The sequence below is a fragment of the Malurus melanocephalus genome, unplaced genomic scaffold (assembly GCF_030028575.1).
Source record: "Malurus melanocephalus ecotype Western Australia unplaced genomic scaffold, MMel_1.1 scaffold_701, whole genome shotgun sequence".
Taxonomy (NCBI): Eukaryota; Metazoa; Chordata; class Aves; order Passeriformes; family Maluridae; genus Malurus; species Malurus melanocephalus.
In genome coordinates this window covers 221,165-240,581 of record NW_026623933.1, presented here as the reverse complement: position 1 = coordinate 240,581, position 19,417 = coordinate 221,165, and the positions used below count along the sequence as shown (strand labels likewise).

At 38.2% G+C, this 19,417-nt stretch overlaps 1 protein-coding gene across 1 annotated transcript in view; it reads right to left on the bottom strand.

The window, feature by feature from the left end:
- The window catches only part of ZC2HC1A (zinc finger C2HC-type containing 1A), a 40,308-nt gene that overhangs the window by 13,322 nt on the left and 7,569 nt on the right, over positions 1-19,417 (bottom strand). The window contains exons 3-9 of the mRNA XM_057384338.1: positions 19,248-19,415; positions 8,223-8,296; positions 7,404-7,520; positions 7,069-7,204; positions 3,638-3,786; positions 2,588-2,687; positions 1,792-1,888 (exon numbers count right to left, since the gene is read on the bottom strand). Coding sequence (XP_057240321.1) covers positions 1,792-1,888; positions 2,588-2,687; positions 3,638-3,786; positions 7,069-7,204; positions 7,404-7,520; positions 8,223-8,296; positions 19,248-19,415 — 841 coding nt within the window. The remainder of the gene's footprint in view (positions 1-1,791; positions 1,889-2,587; positions 2,688-3,637; positions 3,787-7,068; positions 7,205-7,403; positions 7,521-8,222; positions 8,297-19,247; positions 19,416-19,417) is intronic.

Here is a 19,417-nt window from a genome sequence, read left to right as displayed (position 1 = left end):
ACCAGAAGCCATCTATTTGTCCCTAGCAGAATGCATTAATAGCAAGAACCTGGACAAACATCTCCCTAAATGCCATTTGGCTTCATCATGTCACAGTTCTTTCTGCAAGCAACAGAGGAGAAAAYGGAAAACTACAGAAAACAAAGTCCAGTAACCAATTGTGGAAAATTGCCAGACTATGTCAAGATGCAGAGATGGCATGAATTTGTGGAGAATTCATGAAGCTGTTTGGGCAAACCTGTGAGCTAAGCCATCACTTACCTTGCAGGGGCTGGAGTGAGGCTTAGCAACTGAAAGATGCCTCAGGGAAGCACAGAAATGCACYCAGGCCCCCATACCAGCCTCACTCCCCCTTATCCATGCACAGCCAGCCTTTGTTATCAGTGCTCCCTCACAGAAAAACACACACTGCAATTAGAAACTATCAACAGGAAAAAGCCTGTCCCAGACACCTGGGAATCACCATTGGGCTCAGAAACATGCCTTCAAATTATCTCAGCTTTCTTTTTTACTGGGGTTTGCAGACCTGTTTGTTTACCATGCATCACTAGGTGTTAATTCAACTTCTGAAAATGGAGAAATAAAAAAATCAGTTAGTGAATAAGAGGCTGGGATTTTCTGACACTTGAAGTATAGCTGCCTATAAATGGTAGTGAAGCTGATCAAAGACTAGCAAGACACCAGGACAGGGGGGAAATAATAAAAAAATACTTCTGTCAACCTCATGGACTCTGCATGTGATCTGTTTCTGAAACAGTTAGCATGAGTAGGTAGGGCAAGAAGGGACAGAACTTAATAGTGATGCTGCAGGGCATTAGGAGGGAAGCATGACAGAGCTGTAATTCATATTCATGAGTAACTTGTAAAACTTGACAGTGATAAACTAAAAATCTCTAGTTTTGTGTAATTGTTGTCCATCCCCATGAGTTCCTTCAGAATGYCCTTTTTCTTCCTCACAAACTTAAGCCATTGTTTTTCTCCACATTTATAAAGTCTTCATCAATCTGATACTCATTTTTATATGAATAAGACATTTTTCAATCACCAACGTTATACCTGCAATCCCTTCCCTTAAGTTTTGTTGTTCACCCAGTGCTCCTTGGTACTCCTCAGATTTCTGAGGAATTGTACTACTTTACTTCCATCTCTTCCATAGACATCTCTTTGAGATTCTGTGAACTGTCTACCCCTCCAGCAAAGTATGACTCAAAACCTTGATCACATCAGCACTTAGTCTGAACTCTAATAATCTTCATGTGGCCCTCCCGTGGTTTTAAGTGCACTGGTTTCCATTTGCCTTGTTTGTGCTTATTCATTTGTGCCTCTTAAGACAAGAAAGGGAAGAGAGAAAGCATCCTTCCTTTTGTGCTAAGAGAGAAGATCYGGTCACAACTGGCTCGTAGTCTTGGCAGAAGCCTCTTTTTTCTATTTCCATGAAGTATAGGAAATTATACCTAATGTTTTCTGCTTTAAGTCTCTTCACTTTCACCAGGGAAAAATACATTGCTCAAACAACTTCTGCCTATTCTGTAATTTWTACTATACTTTTTATCTATTTTTATGTCTTGACTTCCTCTGCTGTTACTTCAACTTGATAAAACTCACCTTTGTCTTCTCCAATTTTCCCTTAAACATTAGCTGTATTTACAGATAATGGATAAATACAGAACACTGTACTTCTGAAGCTTATAGGAAAAAAAATTTAAAATGAAACAGACCACAGAGACTTCTAGAACTAGAACAACATAAATATGAAATAAAACACAAATGACAACATTAAATGGAACTTACCCTGCTTGTGGGTTCACCATTCCCAGTGAGTTTTTATGAGCTGGTGATAACGTCTGAATTTTGCTCCCACTGGATCCAGCTTTACTTGAAGGGGCACCTTGCAGTTGAAAGCAAGCATGAAAATATGAGAAAGGGTAAGATTTTGCTGCTGAAATGATACAATTTATTTTAAAAATTTAATTGTAAAATTTAAAACAAGAGTTTTAGAAATACAAAGATATGAGTCAGTATCAATACAAAAAGCAACTATGTTTCAAAAGATTTATAGAAAATATGTAATTGAGACATAGTGTTTTATTCTAAGAAAACATACTGTATCTCAATTACTTTCCTTAGAAAACAAGGGAAAGTCCAAGTATGTACAAACAGAACATGTTTGGTATCTGATGATATCTGAAACCCAAATTAGACTACTGTTTGCATAATTATAATATACATGCCTTGACTATRTATTTTCACCAATTCATGATCATATTCATCATAGAAATTAGTTTCTGATGCACAGAATTAAGCATCAGAAAAAATCCAGGTGAGAGATCAGTATTCCATACAATTGTGCATTACTACACCAAAGGATTTTTCATATTCAATTAAAAAAAAAAAATTGATCTGATATATAAACCAGTGTCCTAAGCGCTAGTCTTTTTAGATAGATGGTAATCAGTGCCCCTTCCAACTTGATTTTAAATGAGATTCTACAAATCACTATTTCAAATAAACCATCAATTTTTACTGCAGAGTTTGAGAACTAATAATTAGAAAGGGAATAGAACAGTTAATAACAATAATTTCATACCTACAACAGTTTTGCTAACACCACTTGGCTGTGGTAAGCGTGATGATGGTGATGGTGTTGATCCTACAGAAGGCATCTTCTTAACTGCAGCAGGTTTGTACTGTAACAAAATACAACCTAGAAATTTAAGCAATTAAATCAAGCTATCTATATAACACAACAGGTAGTTCTTTCAGGTATTGTGTGAGAACAGATGATGATTTCCTACTAGGTAAACTGTTTCTAGTATGGGAACATGCAAATAATTTCTGATAGTCAGTTTTCTAATACTTACAGATGATACTAGCAGGAAACATCCTCTAACTCAGGGGCTTTGTTTTGTTGTTCAACTCTTATGTCTTYCTGCATTTTTTGCTTTTCTAGAGCTTTGATCATCTTTTTCCATAGCTGTCTCACGAGATTAGAAGTATCATCTCATTACTAATTAATTTAAAAAAGAATATTCAAGGACAGAATTATTTTTGTCTTTCAAATACAAATCACCTGTGTGGTCTGGACCAGACCCTGCACTGATTCAAAATACTGTGGCAAAATCACTAAGTAACTGCTTGTGTCTGTTTAATTCTTCACAGCTTCCAGAAGAAAGGAGCATTACCACCARAAGAAAACACACATGCACTTAAAATGTTCATTTGTTTCCTTAATACATCTGAATCCCTCTAATTAGCCAAAACACTGYTGTCAGTTGTCCTGGAGTCAGATACTTTTATTTGCCCCTTAAGGAACAGGCTTTAATTTGATTCAGAAAATAGCACAACAGGAATTCAACTTTCTTTACAAAAACACATCTTTATTTCCTGCTGCCATCTTTACCTGTCATTTGCACATTTGTGAGTTACATTTATAAAGGGTTTTGGCTTTGCAGTTGCTGCCATCTGACTTACAGATCTCTTAGTTAAAGAAAGCATCCATGCTTAGTGTCTAATTTCAGTCAATGCAAATAATAAAATTACAGAATAAAATAGTTAATTCCATTTAAAAGCAACACACTGTTGAACAAGTTTGATTTTATCTTGAAAGTTACAAGTTAAGGAAGGTATTATGGCTCACCTGTGTTCGAGTAGGAAGCTTCCCTTTGGTATCAGCTGCTAATTTCCCCTTATTAGTAATACGTGCAGCTTGCTCCTTACAGAAATTGATGTGTCTGTCAGCTGCATTTTCATTAAATCTCCTCTGACAGTATGGACACTGAATGTAATCTTAAAAACATAAAAATCTAACATTAATAATATGTTTTTAAAATKAGAGTGTTTTAAAATCTTTTAAAGATCATCCCCTCCTTAGGGTGAAATTACGGCTTCTTGAATCTGAAAATGAAAATACATATCGCTGGATAAAAGAATATTTTCCACATGTAACACAAAAAATGTTTCTCATTTGATGGGTWAGAATAAGACTAGTTGAGGACCAGAAACAACCTAAGCAAAATCAGAAATACATTAAGAGATGCTATTCTGCAGAAAAGGTAACCAAAGAGGTACAAGGATATGGCAGAGATACCAGCTGAAATGAGGTAGAGAAGAAGCTAAACGAAAAACCAAAACATTCATAACATCACAAACATTTCAGTTCAAGATATGGGAATACATTAAAACGTTGCACACACAAGCAGCAAAAGACAAAAAAAGTATGTTTCCTCTGGTAATTTTGAAAGAACTGCGAAATACTGTTGTACTGGAAATGATGATTAAAAAAAATAATCAAAATTTTAACAAATGAAAAGAATCAGAAGAAATTCAGCCAAATTTAGGATCTCTCTCTAGAGACATGCAAAAGAAAGTAACTGGTGGCTGTATTACTTTTCAAGATTAATTTAGTCATATTGCAAACAGTATTACATGCAGGAAATGTTACTTTCATTGGGGAAAAACCAGAAATGGCTAACACAATGCTTAAAATATTAAAAGGTACATCATCCTTATGCTGGAAATATACACCTTAAAATATGGTGCCCTTGGAAAATGAAATGTTTGGACTGCAATTTCACACAAATATTTCAGTGTCTAGAGATGCTGTATGCTCCAGATTAGAGTATTTAAAACCATGTAAGCATCAACTTCAGAAAAGCTTGACATCTGCAAAGCAGGTTAAATCAGTTTCTAGGTCACTTCAGAAATGTATTGAAGAAAATGAGGTGAAATTCAACAGTCACTGCCTCCAAAATTACAATTAGGAATTACAAAATCTAAAATAAATTTTGGTTTACATGTTACTAGTCCAAACATGGTAGATCTGGCATAAAATACTTATTCCTTTAAAAATAAAAAAAAAACAATTCTGAGTAAATCAATTGATGTAATGACCACCAAACCATGAACTGTGACCCAAGAAATGTGAGCTAAGGACACAGGAAGAACACAGAGAAGTGAAAGCATGGGAATCTCATGGGGTAACAGCAACAATTTTTTATTTATTTATTTTACAAATAGTCTGCTACTGTCAAATCACTCAAACATCAACTATAYCTTAAGAGACAAAAACTCAAAACAGAGTTGCAATATCTATGTAGTCAAACCAAAATTGTTACAAAAAAAATTTAAAAAAAAAAAAAGTTAATAAAGCCACTATGAAAGCCCCTAGATAATATGCCATTTCTGGCTGATGCAGAGATCAGTTCCCACAGAAAACTTTCAAAGCTCACAAAACCAAAATGTATCAGACTGTAGAGGATKAATGTATATTCTTAAGAATCAGGAATTGTATCTTCACCCCTCTGTAAAACATGTAATACCAGTCAGACACTTGGCTATCTGAAAGTACTGCTCATACTGTCCAGAAGAACTAGGATTCCATGTAAGCCTTCTAAAATAAAAACTAATCAAAATAAGAGGCAGTACACATACTCAGTCAARCTCAGGGTGACTTTAGGTCCTTCTTAATATCCTGATGCTACTCTGTGCTTCCTCAGAAAAAGTTGAAGAGATTAAAAAAGCAACAACACTGCTTATTTGCCAACACAGAGCAGTTGAGTAGAAAACATGAATACAAGACTCTTTCCATTAAAAGGAAAAAGACTCATTGTTAATAATAAGCATTCCAAAAACAGAGCTGCATAGGAGAGGATGGATACACTCATGGTACCATGCACAATCTTCCCTCTCTCCTACATTAAAAGTAAAAAAGGAGCAACAATAGCTGCCCCTGCTCTATAAGAAGAGCACTCATGATTTTGTGCATCATCTCTTCATTCCTGGTTTCCTCTTCCTAAGTCTTACCCACTGCAGCAGGATGAAGCCAGGAGACTAAAACCAGCAAAACTAAGCTTGAAAAAAGTAAAAAAGTGAAGGAAAAGAAACAGAGATACAGTAATCTTCCCTTTATTTCCCACCACTTTTCAATAGGCTGAATAGAATTATGTCCTTCACTTCAAATTCATTTTCAATGTCTGGAACCCAGGGAACACCATGTTAGTAGCTTTTCCAAGCTACATTTAGTTCTGGGRTTTTCTGCCTGTAATTCAGAACCTATAAAACTAGATATAGATATACTATACAGATTATTAATTCTTTCCATGATCAAGCCTTATGATTCTCATTCAGAGCATTAGCTATTGGCTTTGCTCTAAGAAGGCTTTACTTTTTAAGATTAGCTATATACCTTTACAAGATTGTGTGTACACAATGCTGAACAATACAACAGCTTCTTACAGTGACTGCACMATTACAATACTGGACTAACACACTTCCAGAACACTTCACATCCTCATTTGACCACAGACAGGCAGAAGCAAACACACGTTTTTTTCCATTTTTCCCAATCTTTCTGAAAGCAGCCATTAAGCTGATCAAATGGTTTASCTCTTAGGACAAGAGGAAGAAATACATTCTCCAACCTACTATCCCAGAAGTTAAATGAAAAGTGTATTTCCTTCTCATTCACATCAGACTGCTTGAACACTTTACCAGTCTCAGTTCTCAAAGGACCCAAGGACTGTCGCTCCCTTGATGATACATACTCCACACATCTCACATACCCAAAACACAAGTACCCCCACCACATGAGGAAGGATCATATAAGCATTAAGGAATACACTGCATACATGAAACAAAACATGAATTCAGCAATCAATTAAGAGATTTAATTTGAAAAACACAGAAGTGCATTCCCACAACATAAATAATAAAAATGCTGTGCGCGCCATCTAATTAAAAAGGCAGTCTGCTATTTCTGAGCAGCTCCACTGATGTGAGCACAAAAGAGGTATTGAAACAATTTATCCAGCCTGTGCTTTACAAAACAGTAGMAAGCTGCAAGTTGGCCACAGCTACCTTTCCACACATTAAAAACAAATTCATGGGCTTTGAAAGCTACACAGGGTATGAGCCAGGCAGACCCACAGTCACAGCCCAGGATCTGCAAGGGATGCCAAATCATCTTCAAGACMTTGTGAATGTTGTATTCCAACAAATTCATTTTCAATTCAAATTTCTCCTCATTACCTTAAAAAAAAAAACTCAAAGGAACTTGACTGTTTTACATACCAGGGTCATATGATGGTGGAGGTGGTGGAGGGAGTTTTCCACCGTCTTTAAGATTAAGTCCTTTGGCTGCTCGTATAGTTGCTATAAATTCCTCATGCTTTCGCCTCCAGTTAGAAGGTTTTTTTGGTGGTTCTGGCTAAGAAGCAAWAAAGAAAGCTATGTTTAAAGTTTTTACTTGAAGCTAAGTATGTGCCTTATTTTGGTACAAAACATCACAGAATTCTTCCAGATCTGAGTTGATCTAATTAACACAAACTGCCAGCAGAAATAAGCCTTATTAAAATGCATACATAGTTTGTCTAAAATGTTCATACTCAGAGTAAACTATAACATACCCGTGGCTTAAGAGGTTTTACTGTGGGAATGTCAGTTCCTTCTGCTCTCTGTCGACTGGAATCAAATGTCTTCCTTTTCTTGGAAGAAGTTTTTTGGCAAATGGGTCCATGCTTTTTCTACAAGAAGAAGCAAAATAAAAGGAGAGTACAAAACTTAGTTTTGAAAACAGAAGTTATTAACATGTTATTTCCCTATTTCTTGATATAAAAATTCGCAMAAAAGGCCCAACTCTTGATCACTAAGCTCAGACTATTTTCACTCAAACATTTACASCATCATCTACCTTTAAAACAGAACTACAGGAATTCACAAATGCATATACACAGCCACAAAAACATGGATAATAGTGAAGAAGAAAATTAGAAGGCACCTATATTTGCTCCTCGCACATAAAAAAATTGATAATAGGTAGGCAGCACTTGCATTGACACCACAGGTGTCTGAAATTCATTTAAGGACAGTCCAATTTCTATTAACAATGGAGAACAGTTTTGGAGATGATTTAAAAAACACTCCATCTACTAGATGACACTTAAAACTTCAGAAGACAAGGATTGATTCTGTAACCCTAGAGAAGAKGTTTTTAGAGGCATGTATTTCAGAAAATGATGGAATCTTGAAATAAAATTGACTCCCTTCTAMGGCGCTTCAAAAATGAGACAACTGGAATCAGTAATTACTGGGGGGGGAGGAGGAAACCCCAAAATCCTTACCCAAACAAAGCACCTAAATCTATTTTATTTAGCTATAGTAACTACTGCATAGCTTTCTCATCAACTTGTCAAAATCTGAAAGCCTACAGTACTCACACCACTTACCAGTGCTGCTGGAAAGAAAGTCCTTCCACAAATCTTACATGGCAAYAGATCTCCAGTTTGCACTGCAACCTCACCTTAAAAAAAAACAACATAGCTTTATTAGAAAATTTGATTAAATTAATGACAAAACATTATTTCCAAAATGTTAACCTCATATACACTTAGTAACAATAAAAGTTATTACTGTAGAATGCATGTCAACATGCAAATGGCAAATCCACWGTAAGTTCCAATGACAGCTCAAATACACTCCAAGAATAATTATTTAAGGGATACTTCTGTGTCTTTGGAAGAGRTCAAATTTCACATCAAATATAAAAAAGACACATTCCATCATTTATTTTGCTCTACTAAGTTAAACTATTCCACTTTCTCTTGTAAAGAAAACAGTCTGTAGTGCTATTTGTACTGTATCTTSTATTCAGGTTATTACAGATGGTTTACAAAAGTATTTCTGATGTTGCTACTCAAACATTGGTAACAAAAATGTAAATAGCATACTTGACATACAGCAGATCCACAGAACCAGACAAAAGACCAACAAGTCAACATATTAAGGCCTATGCAAGCAAATATATGTATTATGCAACAGTCATGGCAGAGATGAGAAACTCCAGTTTCCCAACAAAAATTTAGGACTATACCAGAAGAATACAGGGGTATTTTTATATCATGTATATATCAAAAAAGAGGCATTTGGAGTTTGAGACTTTATAGTAGCTTTCTCTGTACTCAATCTGATTATTGCAGACAATACAACTGCCTCTATTTACACCACATTAAAATAACACTACTTCAAATTGTCTTGTATTTTAGTCAAAGCAGTGTCTCAAACAAAGTTATCAACATAGCAATGTTCAATGATTTTATCAACTTTTGTTCCCAGTTTCCCAGTGGAAAACTGTTTTCCACCTAAACATACACACTTGCTAACTAAGGGTACAACCAGTCCTAAAAAAGCTAATAATTTAACTAAATACTTCACAGCAAACCAACATAGATTCAAGCAGCCATGGTTCCCACTGAAAACCCTTTTTTTCCCAAATGCAAAGATGAAAATTGAGTCTRTGTGTTTAGATGTACACAGTAGGAGTAGTAGACAAATACAAAACATGCAGATAAATCTTGGGTTTCTTCTATTCTTGCATTTGAACTGTATTTCAATGCTAAGAAGACTTACTAGGAACTAATTTTTTAACTGTACTTTTTAAATCTTTATTTTAAAAAATTATGTCTGAAAATATTTCCATACGTCTGTTTTCTTAAATCCACAAGCCTGAGCATACCATTAGTCACAAGTAATAACATGCACACTGGTTGTACAAAGCTTAGATGGCTGTGAACCCACCCTCACCACTGACCTGAAGATTAAGCACCAATGGTTGTAAGCTTTTCTCAATTATTCCACTCAAAAATACAAGGTATGCACAGATTTGTTTATTTCATGACTTCATTCTTCAGTGGTACCAGCACTCTTAATAATGATAACCTACACCACGGCAAATGCAGTTCTGCTAAAGAGTTCAACTTCTTTTTATGACATCATTCTAATACAATCCTCAACTTTGCATAAACAAGTAGGAGATGCATTTCACAAAAATACAAAGTGATACTGTTTATGTCTTCAATTAATTGCCTGAAATAAATCAGAATTACAGATCTTGAAATAAGGTATACAGTATATGACTGAGGACTTGGCTGATAAAATAATTCCTTCAAATATCTGCCTTAGTAAAAGAAGCTGCATTTCCCACCATGCTCTTCTCTGCTCACTTAACTCTAGAATTTGAGCTGGTGTTTAAATTCTGCATTTGATAGCTGCTCACCCGAATGAGCAGTATTTACATACGACATACCTATGCACAAGGAATGCCAATTACCACTTAGTGCAGCTACAGTTACTGAGTTGGATTTCCTCACAGCATTCCTACCCTCCCTTGTTGCTGGCAGGTAATCACATTTGCCTAGAGCTATTTCTACTGCCAGCACCTCCTGTGTAACACAAGTCGCTGACCCAAAGCACATAAGGAAGTTATTTTTAAAAAATGAAAGTTCCTGAAGTTTTTTTGAAAATGGGAAGCCACATGTCCTTTATATTTGCACACTTACCCCTTCAGCTTCTTAATTCCTCTGTGATTTTCCTCACTTTCAAAGTAAAAAAAAACAAAAACCACAAAACCACAAAACCTTAACATTTCTCTCTAGGAGTCTATGAGCCTTCCCTTACAGAAGGGTTAGGAATGTTATCCACATGCAATCGGATAGTTTAAAAGTGAGGCATGGGAATAAAATTGTGAAAGTTGCAAAAGAGTTAGTTTTGCTTTTGTTGTTTGTTTTTTGTTTTTTGTTTTTTTTTCTAAATTAATGTGTGATATGTATTGCAATTTTTTTCCTGTAAAAAGTTAACTGAAATGTTTATTAAATTGGGTTGTACTGGAGAAAGGAAGTTAAAAAAAAAAAAAAAGAACACTCAAATAGAAGGAGGATCTGCTTGACAAATTGGTCTGAAAATAGAAATTGGTAATAAGGTAGCGTCATGGCAATTTTCTTCAGACTGTAAATCTAGCAACAATGCAGGACTATTTTAAAATAATYTCTGCTTATACAGCCACAGAAACCCTATGACCCACCAGCCACACTTCTTTTCCTTTTTACCAACTTTAATACCGTTAATCACCAGTAGTTAAGATGCTCATATTAAACATGAATTAATATAGTTAACTTGGAGTACTGAAATAATTATTACTGTTTATCTTAACAAAACACATCTAGGGAAAAGATAAACAYGTTCAAAATTATTATGTGAATACCAAAGAAGTGATATTTCAGTGGAAGTGATGCCAAAACTATCATATACATCTTTACATCCTATTCTACTGCCTGAGACCATGTCACAGATAAAAACAACAGCGTAGCTAGTACGATGTTGGGTGTCTGACTTAAACAACCATGTTGGAAGCTTATTAGCAGGACTACAATAAACTCATCATTGTGTTTGTCAACTGTTCCAGTTAGAGCTCCTTCTCATGCAGCTACTTCCAAATAATTGGGTTTGTACCTAACAAGTTATTTTACACACTCCTTCTAAATATGGTCACAGGCCAGTTGCCTATACTTTCTGATCTTGAAGTTAAGAGTTTAGCTGTAAGGTCTGGATGGACCACCAGGACTGACAGCACAGCTGCACAGTAAGTCTCCAGACGTACCATGTGCTTTCAATATTACAGATGTTTAGACTTCCATGAAATCTCCAGTTCCAGGGAACAACTTTTTCTCTCTTCTCTTATATTCAAATACCACAATTTATTTACAGCAGAAAGATAAACTGGGAGCTGGCAGCTTGCGCTTTCTCAATACAATGCGGACCCATCAATACATATAAGTTTGATGTTGTCACACAGTCATGGCTGTAACACTTGTTCTTGCTGTCATGTTTACAGATAAAGCAGTTGTGTAAATAGACTTCACACCTAGAGGCAGCAGAAGTCTTCAGTATTGCTGAACAGCTATCACCTGAAGTTTTATTACACTCCTTTTGAGAGCTTTATATAGCCAAGTATGTGTGTGCATTCAAACACAAATTGCAGAATGCTTTCAACAAACGAGACTGAACTTAGTGACAGTATGTTGTCATGTTGTAAAATCTGTCTGACTGCCCTTCAAAACCTTTTATTTATCTGCAGTAGTGACACTACYAAACTATTTGGGCCAGACAACTGTGATAATCAGAATCACCAAGCCTCACTGGATTCAAATATGCAGAAACACCCTGGTACAATTGTCTGCCTTGGGACTATGTAACTATTTGAMGCCAGCAAGTAATCTAAAAGAGTTGAAAGCTATCACTTGAAGAGCACTTGCCMAATTCTTCTGCAAAACTGCATTTATTGCTTTTAGCACAACTATTCTCAYCTCCAAAAGCAATGTACTTTCCACTTAAGAGTTCCACAGATTTATGGTGCAATTAAAAATACAATCCATTCCCCACATTAGTTAGAATCCATATCATCAAGCCATAGCATCTGCATCTTTGGGAATTGCCCAGTCTCTACCATATGCCCAATAACCAATATCTTTTTAATCAACACATTAATGACAAATACTACAAGCAAGACTCACCTAAAAATTATACCAATGCAGTGACACAGGTAGGGAACACTTCAAAGAATTACAGAATGGTTTCATAGATGGAAGAGGACCTTGAAGACCACAGAGTTCCAATCCCCCTCCTGTGAGTAGGAAGCCCTTCAACTAGAAAAGGTTGCTCAGAGCCCTTGAACACTTCTTTGAACAGCCAAATACAATTTAGAACATTAATTTTTTAAAAGCAGCTCTAAAGAGAATTAAATAACATAATGAAAATATTAATGTACCAAARTAGGAAAAAGTATTTTAATAATGATCTAAGCTTTTCAAATTTGCAATATTTTCCCAAAATGAATTCTGAAATGCAAAGGCATGTCAGACAAATAYACTGTCATTTTTAACAACAGGCAGTACTTGCCATACTTTGGTCAAGCCAACTTGATAAATGATGATCTACATGTTTGATCCCTTCTAATCTAAGTTATTCTGAAGCTTTCAGGAAAGAGACTAAGGAAGAGGAAATCATAGTAAGCTCTGCTTCTTAGTATTCAACCATTCATATACTTTGAAATTTTTAAGCAGCTAAGTTTTCACAATTGTCTAACAAATAGCAAATCTATCTACTTTTATCTATCTACTCCAAATTTCAGAGGAAAGCTTCATKAATTCTCTATTCCTGTATTGACAATCTTGTATAAACCTGTCACTTCTGCTTCCAAAAGATAACAAAAAGCACTGTGGCATCCATTCCTTCAAGCTGAAAACACTTTCATAGTACTCTGCACGTTTTTAKATCAGCTTTTCAGCTTGACAATGAAAATGCATTATATTTGTCAAAAACCCTGTTATTGCATTGAACATGAATGAGTCTGATGATGGGGAGTTTGGTATTAGTTCTTTGAAAATAACATATCAAGGCAAGACCCATTGCCTCAAAGTGACAGCCTGGAGGAGGATTCTATATAGGTTTTTTTGGTGCAGTCAAGAATGATTGTAACAGCAGCACACACACAACTCACATCATGGTATACTCCCCTTTACTACAAATGTCTGTCCTTCTTTCCTTCCTTCCTTCTTCATATGAAGCATAACTTTTAATGTGAAAACATGCCAGTCACATTACATATCCTYAAAAATAACCAACTCTCCTGGACTCCTCTCTATGGCCTATCTTGTGGGATTCTTGCAAACAGATCCCTAAAGTCAAAGCCTGTTGTCTTGAACTCCAAGACTGAGGTCCTGCTCTTTAGSCAGCTCCCTCCCCTCAGGATCCTGAATCCAATCACACTGTGGTCACTGGAGGAAAGGCTGCCCCGAACTTCACATTTCCTATGTCTGTACATATGAAGTACTGCAGGACTGCCTCCCCTTGGCAGCTCCTTGATCACCTGGCTCAGGAGCTGACTGTCATCAATGCATACCAGAAGCCTCCTAGCTGCTTGTGCCTTGTTGTTTTGTCCCTCCATCAGATACTGGGTGGTTTAAGTCTCTCATCAAGACCAGAGCCTGTGAATGCCTGGCTCCTACCAATTAACTGAAGGACACCTCATCTTTTTCCCAATCAGGTGGCTTTTAGGAGACACCCACAACAGCTTTTCCCACACTGGTCAGCCTACTAACCCTGATTATAGGCTCTCAGCACAGCAAAACTCTATGCACTCTCACTGCTCTCCCACATAAAGGGCAACCTCCCCCCTTGCTGTCCAGCTGGTTCTTCCTGAAGAGCCTCTACTCATCCACCGCAGCACTGCARTCCTGTGAGCTGTCCTACCACCTACGCATGATCCTAACTAGCACCTAGCCCTGCAACTGAAYGCAGACCTCCAATTCCTCCCATTTTGTTCCCATAGTGACTGTTAAAGTGCAGGCATTCTAGAGTCACTGAGTCATGACGGTCATCCAGAAAAATCTATGAGACATTCCCCTGCAAARCCTATGGAAACACAGAGGCAAATGAGCGGCACTATTCAATTGATCTGAATTCCAGATACATCATCTGGCCTTCTGTTAACAAGCCTTAAGATGAATTAGAGGCACAAAAAAGCATGTGATCTGCAATACCTATGTACACTTTACATAATTCTGCTTTGGCATCATAAGCTTGTTTGTTGCTTGTATTAGGCTACAGGCACTGTGATGACTGTGAGGGCAGTCAGGCAAAGACTTGCCTTCTCACACCAGCCTTAAATCAAGAMTGCTTTGCAGTAGTGACCCCCAAAGCAAATCTGGGCTAACATACTCTACTACACGAGTGTAATTGGACAGAGCAATCCCTGCCTAAGTCTGCTTGCTTATCAGAATCCCAACTGCTTAAAAACAATATGTTTAAAAAAATTTATAATAAATTAAATTTATAATATATTGATCCCTAGTTTGTCCCACCCTCAGAATTACTTTAGAAAGTAAGTCCACTCTTCAGCCACACCAGTCAAGTGCTTACCATACTCCTGGAACCAGTTTTCACTGAAATGCAATACCTGATTTTGGTGACAACCACATCTCGTGTGTGTGCAGGTAAAACATGTTCATCTTCCCACTACATTTGATCAATTGAAGTCAATAAGTAGATCAATCTAGCTTCTGCAATTTAAGTTAAAAATGCAAGAAACCGATAGAACTATAGAAAAAGGCATAAAATCTATTAGTTCTAAGATACTGAAGGAACTATCTGAAACATTAAAATTTCTTTCTACACACATTCCTGTCTACTTCCTCTCTGTTAAAGGTGAAACTAGTATTCTGCTAGTGCACTTCCCCTAATCACATCAGCCTAAACTCAGCTTTCATGACTTTTCCTTAAGTAAAATAACCATTAATCAAAAAAAAAACAAAACCCAAAGACCCAATAAAAACCAAACAAACAACATGATGGCTTTAAAAAGAGTAAATACATATAGAGTTAAATATCAAAATCAGATATTTTGATCTGATCACTTAACAGAGGTGCATGTGCAATGAAAGATCAGTTCAGTGTAAAGTTACATTTATCATTGTGTTTTAAAGGCTACCAGAGTCAAATAACTTCTTAAAAATAATATACATTGAGTTTTGTATTTTAATCTTTAATTGTTTCCAAGTTGCTGATTAAAGAACAGCGTACAATAACATGACTTCTTTCTTCTGTGGGACAGGAGATATACCTATTAAGAAAAAAAAAGCTGAAGTCTTATGTCAAATGGAGCTAAAGAAAATGGCTGCCAAAGTAAGGAAGCTGCTGCATGCATCAGTGATGCAAGACAAAGATCAACTCTAAAGRGAAGATTCACATTAATATTATTTTTGTTTTAATACCCAATAATTTTCTAYTCTATTAGGTAAAAAAATAAGAGTGGGCATTAGCTTGTTCAGAAATTCTGTCAAAGCAAGCATAAGCACTTGTTCTCAAGAGTCACTTTACTAACATAAAACCCCAAAGGAGAAATATTGCGCTGTTAGGGGTGGAGCAGGGMATCTCAGGGAAGCGAAAGGTCCAGGGACAAATGCTATCACAGCGCAGACCCCAGCTTTCAGCAGAAGATGCTGCACAGAGCGACCTCGAGGACACACCCGGACTGCTCCGAGTGTACAAACTTAATCACAGCAGAGCCTACACAGATCCGCAAGGGAAAGCTCTGGGTTTGACACTGCAGGGTATTTCCTGAGCAAGCAGCTATCCATCCCCTTCCAACCACAACCAGCCTTCCCCGGCTGCCCGAGCACTGGGGCTGGGCAAACGCTGCCATTGMGTACCGCAGAGAGCTGGACTTTTGCCCTCCGACACAGCTGCCCCCTGCTCCTTAGGCTGGCATGGGCTGTGAACAAGTGTGGGAAGCGGCATTTAGTTGGCTCAAGCAGCTGCTGTCGGCAWCCTCCCAGAAAAAACAACAGACTGGAAACAAGCCGATCAAACACCACCACTGGACTGCTCCGGCTTAAATGAAGTCAGGAATTCAGTGCTTGGCTCCATCTCGCTCAAGCAAAACAGAGGGCAACAAACACGCCTGTGTGACAGCTTTTTTCTTGACATCCAGCAGCGAAAGCAACAAGAACATGTTAATYCATCAAAAACAGTCCTGAGATTCARCACATGGTGAACAAATGAATGGATTTTWAAGCTCAGCTTGGAGATCACTACATTTTCAGACAGAKCCAGTCTRCTGCTTTAACTATTTTCATCAGTRAATTAAATRCAAATTGACAAAAAGCCAAACAGCACACAGGCTGCAAAGTAACAAATGCCGAGCTAGTGASTTTTGACTTAGTGTCAGATTTATCACGTGTAATGACAAGCATGCACTCATTACTTTTATAAAATTTTAAAGTTACAGATTTGACTCAATCTAGTAGTATAACGATATTGATAAAAAAAATAATGTAATAGAGCAACAGCCTTAAAGTAGCAAARAAAGTAAATTTGAGAAGAAACTTTTAAGTGACATAGAAACCTACTTTGCCATTTCACGGAACATTTAAACTTGCCCATAGTGAGAAAACACAACTGCGACACTTAAAATATTATTCAGCTCTTTAAATGTCATTAATGCAGCACCACATGCCAACTATTACACATTCATCTCTTCACTTTTTGGAGAGGATCATTATAAACTGGGTAGAGTTCTTTCTTATTAATAGCATGCTTATATAAACCAAAATAAAACAGATCTTTGATCTGTAATACTGAGCTTCAGCAAAGCAAAGCACCAGCTTCTGAGGCTGGAAAGTTCAGGACAAGCATCTTAAGCCTAAGGGGATCTTCCACAGTCACAGACACACCAGGAGACTGCTGTCAACAGATAAAGTCCTGCCCTTCCCCGTAGCCATGTCCCTCRCACACAGCTGCCAAGCACCTACTGCACCAGTCAGCTCTGGGAAATTATTTTACTAAGCACTAATATAGCAARGCAGCAGGCTGAGCCAGATTTCAGAAGCTGCCCATACTTCTGTGTCAGATGGGTATGACTGTGCAATTGCACATCCAAACACAAATTTCATCTAAAATGGCAACCAGCAATGCTCCTCTGAGTTGCCAACGGAGCAATGACTGGACAAAAGCATAATAACCAATGAAATAATTTATTGTTATTATTGGCTTTGTCTGCATTTTTCCTGTCCTAGGGCGAYCTTTCCACAAAAACTTAATCTGAGWCTAAGGTAATATGCATGAACAGAGACACCCTAAACTGAAAAGTCATCACTAAAAGCAAACCCACTTGCTTCAAATGTTTTGAAAAGGAAGTATTTTGCTTTGTGGCAGTTTAAAAAAAATAAAATTAAAAAACAGCACTAAATTACTCACAAAAATGCAAAAAATTGTTCTTCAGTTTCAAGAACTTTTGCATTCAAGGACGCTGGATAACATGTGAGATATGAGTGTTTACAAGGCAAGGGCAACTGGAGTTTTAGACATGACTTAYTTCCTTTGCTATTCTGAAATTAATCTCAAGTGCTCAGAAGAATCATTTCATATGAAGGAAAAAATGCTTTGACAATCTCTAGCTTTTGAAAGTACTTTCAAGAAAAGGTTCAACAAAACATGAGATTTCACCTATGATTTAGCAGTTCTTCTCCCTCCACACCCAGTACCTTCTGAAATACAAACAAGATAAAAAGCATTTCTAACAAAGTCAGAAACTGGAAAAACTTTACTTAAAAAAATCACAAGTTTTTTCAGGCTTCTGCTGTTATCTGTAGAACTACTTTCCTTCTACTCTCTCTAATGAAGGTGCTAGAGCTTACACAACAGAGCAGGCCTTGGTAAATTAGCACACAGCCAAATCAATTGAYAGATGGGTTGCACATGATGTACAGTCTCAAATGCAGTCAAACACACAGCTTATTCAAAATGAAGGCAAGTTTCCCCCTTTTGCAAATGTAACATACAGTCRTCCTGAGAGCTGGAATGCCTGATAAGGCATTATTTGATAAACACTGGACACCACCTTTCAAGTTTCAAAGGCATTAACAGTCAGCAAAGAATGCTGAGTGAATCAAACAAACCTCTTGGGATTTTAATGCCAAATTATGTCCAAATTTAGAGTCTTGATGAAGTCACTAGGCACAAGAACGGAGTCTGATTACTGTAAAATCTACTAAAGACAGAACACAGATATTCTAAAACGGCTAAAGAACAAAGGTTAGTTTGTGCTTACTCTTATTTAAACCCTTAGRTACCTCTAGAAAAGTAGAGCGTGGAAGACTTAATTATGTGTTGTAYAGTTTCTTGAAACAGGTCTGTATTTTTTTTTTTAAGTAATATGGTTAAACCAGCTTGCAAAAAGCAGTAATGACAAACCTGCCAAAACGCTCGGATCGAAAACTGTAACTTCACGCATTCCAAGCTGATATCTACGTTATAATGGATAACATYATCGATGAAAATGATGCTATCATTTCGGAGAGCAAGGATATTTTCATTAATTCAACCCGCACAGGACAAAGTTGCAAATACCCTGTCTGCAAATTCAAACCTAGTTTTCTTCACCGCACTGAACACTCCCCATGAATGATAAGCGGATCTTAACACCCACCTTAGCCATCTGTTAGCAAAAAAAAAAAGGGCTCCTGGCAAAGATGCCCGCACGCTCCGCCGCACCCCGCCCGCAGGGGCTCCGGCGAGCGGGCTCGGAGCGCGGCCGCCGCAGGGAGGGGCAGGCGGGGCTCGGTGCGGGAGCCGAGCAGCGCCCAGACAAAGCACGGGGAGCCCGTTCCTGCCTCCGCCCGGCCCCACGGGCTCCGATCAGGGGCCGCTGCCTGCCGCCTTTGTCCGCTGCCCCCTCCCGCCTCAGCCCCGCCGCTCCCCAGCACTCCCGGCCGCGGGGGCTCCGGGAAGGGGGAAGGCGGTGCCCGGCCCCGGCTCCAGCCGCCGCCACCGCCCGAGCACGCCCCATCCTCAGCACAAAGGGCAGACCCGCCTCGCCCCGGGCTCCTGCCGGCAGCCCCGGCCCCATCGCCAACTCTCACCTTCCAGCCCCTCCATGGCGCGCCCCCACCGCCGGCTCGGGCTGGGCTCGCTCTCCGACCGCCGCTGCTGTGGCAACGCCGCCACCTCCCGGCCCGCCAACAAGCGCCGCTCCCATTGGCCGGGCGGGCGGCGGCCACAGCCCCGGGGCGGGCGGGCGGCCTGAGCCCCT